General features: G+C 41.5%; 1 protein-coding gene across 1 annotated transcript; it reads left to right on the top strand.

The window, feature by feature from the left end:
- Positions 1 to 756: 756 nt before the first annotated feature.
- Positions 757 to 1,951, top strand: LOC5571707 (venom allergen 5). The gene is made up of 3 exons (XM_001659802.2): positions 757 to 941; positions 1,001 to 1,502; positions 1,565 to 1,951. The coding sequence occupies exons 1-3, from the start codon at positions 923 to 925 to the stop codon at positions 1,818 to 1,820; spliced, it is 777 nt and encodes a 258-aa protein (XP_001659852.1). The 5' UTR covers positions 757 to 922; the 3' UTR covers positions 1,821 to 1,951.
- Positions 1,952 to 5,244: the final 3,293 nt, after the last annotated feature.

Raw genomic sequence — 5,244 nt, 5'->3', positions numbered from 1 at the left:
AATGTATTTACACTCTTAAGACCATAATTTGATCATAAGAAGATAAGGGAGTGAAAAAACAAGACAATTTATTTGTCGATTTCTGGCCTATGGGCGGTACCACTGTGCGCTGCACAGATTGAACGATCGCTAAAATAAGGCAACGGACAACACGGAACAACACCCGCTAGCACAGCGGAAAATTTCTCATCTCCCGACTGAAGCGGCAATCGATCCATGCTTCGTGGCACAATATACCTAAACCATTTTTTTTAGAAACTGTTTTGCTCTACAAAAATTCCAAAAAATATCTTTTATTCTATGGTTGAGCACCATGGTTTTTCCAAAATTTATTTGAATTTGATTTTTATTTGTCGATAAATGCTATTTCATCAATCTACCTCAAGTTACTCAATCGGAATTTTGCGAAATATCCATGAAGTTGGAATACAAAGTGACTTGTTATTCCAATTCATTTTGCTGTGTATGTGGGTGGATGGAAAGCTGTATATATTCCCTTTTTTAGAAGACGCCGCAGCCGCATCCATCCCAATCTTCAAACAGAGTAATTTTCCGGAATTAGGCTAGCCGGGAAACTTCAAAGAGGTGTTGCATTATTCTTCGAATACATACAAAGAAAAATAGTTGCACAGAAGATATTGCTAGCAAATCATTATCTGAAACAAAACAATCCGATGGCTCGTTAGTACATGTGACTAATCGCCACTTGACTAATCCTGCTTTGAGATCCAAATAAAATCAATGGTCAAACGGCCTGTGTTTTCATTTATTGTATTACCAGCTTTTGAATACAGCTGGTTTAAGCTTCGTGAGTCGGTAAGCAATACTTGAAGCAGCTTTGGTTTAAAATTGAATATTATCAGAGGATTAGTAGTGACAGTTCATATAATAAAGTGTGTAGTGTTTTAAACAAAATCACGAGATGAAATTTAAAGTTTTAGGTAAACATATTATATCGAAGCCATTAACCTTGAAAGTAAATTTTGTGTCCACATTTCAGTGTTGGTTCTCACCGTAGTGATATCTGAATGTTCAGGTCAATCTGACTACTGCGACCCAGCCTTATGCACACGGGCACGTGGAGCGCACGTTGCCTGTAATGCACCGGAGGAATTTGGTCCGGCTTGTGGTAAAGAGCCAAAGTATGTACCGATGGATACCAAACTGAAAACCATCATTCTGGACAAACATAACGAACTGCGTGCGGAGATTGCGAGAGGTATGCACGGTTTCCCTCAAGCTGCCCGGATGCCAACGCTGGTCTGGAACGACGAATTGGCCAAAATTTCAACGTTCAATGCAAGGAACTGTACCTTGGATCATGATAAGTGCCGCAATACCAAAGAATTCCCGTTTTCCGGACAGAACCTAGCTATTATTTGGTATCGTGGATATAATTACCAGCCTGAGGATCGCGTAACGTATTTTATACAACAGTGGTTTAATGAACACAAGGACTGCCCTAAATCGTACATCGATAAATATCTTGGAAAACACCAAGGGTAACATTCGAATATAACTTTGATCTTGCATTCAAGTTTCTCAACTATTCACACAATTCTAGCCCACAAATTGGTCACTTCACGCAGATGGTCAATGATCGCGTCAGTAAAGTTGGTTGCTCACTGGTGCATTATCCAACCAATCAGGATAATAAGGCGACCCTCAACTATTACTTTGTTTGCAACTACTCCATGACGAACATTGTAGGAGGACATGTGTATAGCAAGGGCAAAACTGCATCAAAGTGTAAAACTGGACCAAATCTTCAATTCAAAGATCTCTGCAGTGCGAAAGAAGAAGTGGAATCGAAACCATGACATTGAAAAGTCTCAAAATCATATACATTCTGGCGAAATATTGCAGCAATTTTCTTCTGCTTTTCATGTTCAAATTTTTAACGAAAAAGTCACTAAATCGTGTTATGTAAGGATTTATTAAGGCAGCGTCCATAAATTACGTAGCATTTTCGACACCCCCCTCCACCATCGTAGCATATTTTCCATACCTCCATTCCTTTCCCCCCTCCCCCCTAAAATGCTACGTCATTTATGGACGGTCCCTAAATGGAAAAATGAAATATAACATGGTTAAACTGATATCGTTTATTATATATGTTTTTCTCGTTTATAATTTTATTTATAAAGTAAGACACTAAATCAACAATACCACGCCATAATACTCGGTTCGTGGCCGCAACTCTCCATCCTCGTTTCTGCCCCACGCTCGCCAAATCAACGCGCACTTGTTCCGCCCACCTAGCTCGCTGCGCTCTACGCCTTCTTGTACCAACCGAATCCAACGCGAACACCATATTAGCAGGGCTGCTGTCCGGCATTCTTGCAACATGCCCTGCACATCGTATCGTAGACGGCAGTTACCGTTTTCGTCTATAACGTTCCACGTTCTGTCGGGTCCCTTGCTGCAGCATGACCGCCCGCGCTGCATTCTTCTCCTACAAAATCTGACTGCAGAACGTTATTAATGACGGAGAGTTTTGAGCGGAGTTTAACCATCACCAGTTAGTGGTCAAAGTCGATGTTAGCGCCACGATAGGTCCTGACGTCGATAATGTCGGAGAAGTGCCGACCATCAATCAGAACGTGGTCGATTTGCGATTCTGTCTGCTGTGGTGATCTCCAGGTGTATCGATACGGAAGGCTGTGCTGGAAGTAGGTGCTACAAATGGCCATATTCTTGGAGGCGGAGAAATCAATTAGTCGTAGGCCGTTTTCGTTCATCAGCCGGTGAGCGCTGAACTTCCCTATAGTCGGTCTGAACTCCTCCTTCTGGTCAACCTGAGCGTTTAGATCACCTACACGCAGCGAACTGGACTATCGAAATTCATACATTTTGCCTTATGAAAGATGGAACGGTTATCGCAATACGAACGCTTTATGTATCATTTTAGCATCACTCAACACCAAGGCGTCGATAGGCGCGGGGTGTACGACATAGCCTATCGATCACAAGGTCCTTGGTTCGATTCCAGGTTGCCGCGAAAACTATTTTTGTTTTCAAATTTCGGTTTCATAAGGTAAATTTATGAATTTCAACCCGATTCCTTGTGGCGAATTTTCATAAGGGGTTCCTATGTTTATCGATAGTCCATTTGCCTGAGTGTATGATGATTTTGACGTAGTGGAAAACCGTCTTTATCATCATCAGTGCTTCCGGAGTGATGGCTGTGCACGTTTATTATGCTGAAGTTGAAGAACCGGCCCTTGATCCTCAACTTGCACAGTCTCTCATTGATCGACCACCTCTGCATATCACCCATCACTATAAAAGCTGCTCCCAGCTAGTGTGTGTTGCCGCAGGCAAGTATGCGTGTGCTCCCGATGAATTTGAGAGATTTACAGTTCAACGCACCAAGATTCAAATCCCTAGTCGTCGCTGTGGTCTTTGCCGATTGTCCCGGTTCTTTAATCGGATTCCATTAATGTAAAAAAGTCAATATCAACAGACTTCAAAAGCTCTAATGATATAATGAACTAAAATTAAAATTAAAAACATTGATAATAAATCTTTAAGCTGTTTAGTAGAATACCTATAAGTAGATGAAAAAAACGAATTTAGTACTATACCATTTAATTCCACTAGAGTTTGTATCCTTTGACAGATACGCGTATTTCGACCTCAACTGTAAGGCTGTTTTCAGTGTCGTGTACTAGACTCGACTTGAAGTCGAGTCGAGAAGTCGAGTCTAGTACACGACACTGAAGACGGCCTTACAGTTGAGGTCGAAATACGCGTATCTGTCAAAGGATACAAACTCTAGTGGGCTCTTTTTTCCTTGAAATAGTAATCACCGAACATTTCTCTGGATTAACCAACATACGGTTGATGCTGCACCAGTTCGCAAATATTCCGAGTTGTCGTTGTAGGAAATGACAATCATTTACAGACTGGATTCGCAGGAAAAGCTTGAGGTCATCTGCATACGAAAGACGTGGGGCTTCGAGAACTAGGTTCACATCGTTAAAATATAGCAGGAAGATTAAAGGTCCTAAATTGCTGTCTTGTGGTATCCCAGAAGTGACAGGAAAGGTTTCTGATATGCAATCGCCGATGGTGACCATCAGCTGGCGACCAGAGAGGATCGAAACCAATGAAGTAATGTAACGCTCACCCCCAGTCTGTGTAGTTTAGAGTTCGATGAAGTTTTCATTCCTCTTCACTGTTTTAGCGCAACAATCGCAGGCTGTGATAGCAGTCATATCGCCAATACACTTAGATGCCCAATCAGCAAGGTAGATCGTTTCAGATATAGATGGCGCACCGAGCGTCGCAATATGTAACAGAAAAGGATTCTGGTACTACACTCTAGTAGAGTACGGTAACCAGGAAAGTGGGCAAGGGTTCAGTTGCGTTAAAGTGGAAAAGTGCGACACGCGGTTCAGATGACGAGAAAATATGTGTGATTTCTTTATATACTCATCACTTGAGGTATTCCAATCCGCTAAGGAGCATAAACATTTAATGCGCAAGAGCTCACACAGCTAGACACTAATAACTCGATATTACAACGATAAAAAACACAAAACTGTCGATCCGGAATGTAAACAAACCAATTCGTATAGAATGTGGTAGTAGAAGGTTTGTATTCTCTAGTTGATTTTATTTCGGTTGGCTTGCAGGGCCTGACACCAACCCCCTAGATTTCCGGAGGACTATTCCCCCTAAATGTTCGGAGGACCATAGTGCGCCATTTAGCTTAGAGTCCTTCTCTGGCACTCGGACGATGATCAGCCGCCCCTGACATGGGGATCAGACGCTGTTGTGAGCCGCTCCTAACATGGAGTGCAGACGCTTCAGGTTTGCATAAACAAAAGCAAACCCCCCTTTCCTGTCAGTATACGACCAAAGTTCCCACCGGGGTTGGTTTCAAGTCAAATGTAAAAAACATATAAAATGTCTTTATCCACTTGTTAATATAAAATCGAAACTTTGTCTTAAGAACAAGCCTTTGATCTTCGAACAAAATTTCAGGCCAGCTACATATGCTGTACCAATATGGAATAGCTGTTGTAATAGCAGGAAGAAAGCTCTGCAGAGGATTCAAAATAAAATTTTGAAAATGATCCTGAAGCGCCCTCCCTGGTATGGTACCAATGAGTTAATAGAATATCTAATGTTGAAACATTGGAACAAATGACGTATAAAATTGTAAACAATTTTAAACGAAAATAGTTACAATCTTCTATTGCCACGATTTATGCGTTATACATCAAGATTATGATA

This window comes from Aedes aegypti, chromosome 2, assembly GCF_002204515.2.
Source record: "Aedes aegypti strain LVP_AGWG chromosome 2, AaegL5.0 Primary Assembly, whole genome shotgun sequence".
Classification (NCBI taxonomy): Eukaryota; Metazoa; Arthropoda; class Insecta; order Diptera; family Culicidae; genus Aedes; species Aedes aegypti.
Note: the sequence above shows the minus strand (reverse complement) of the source record. Positions and strands in the feature narration are given on the sequence as shown.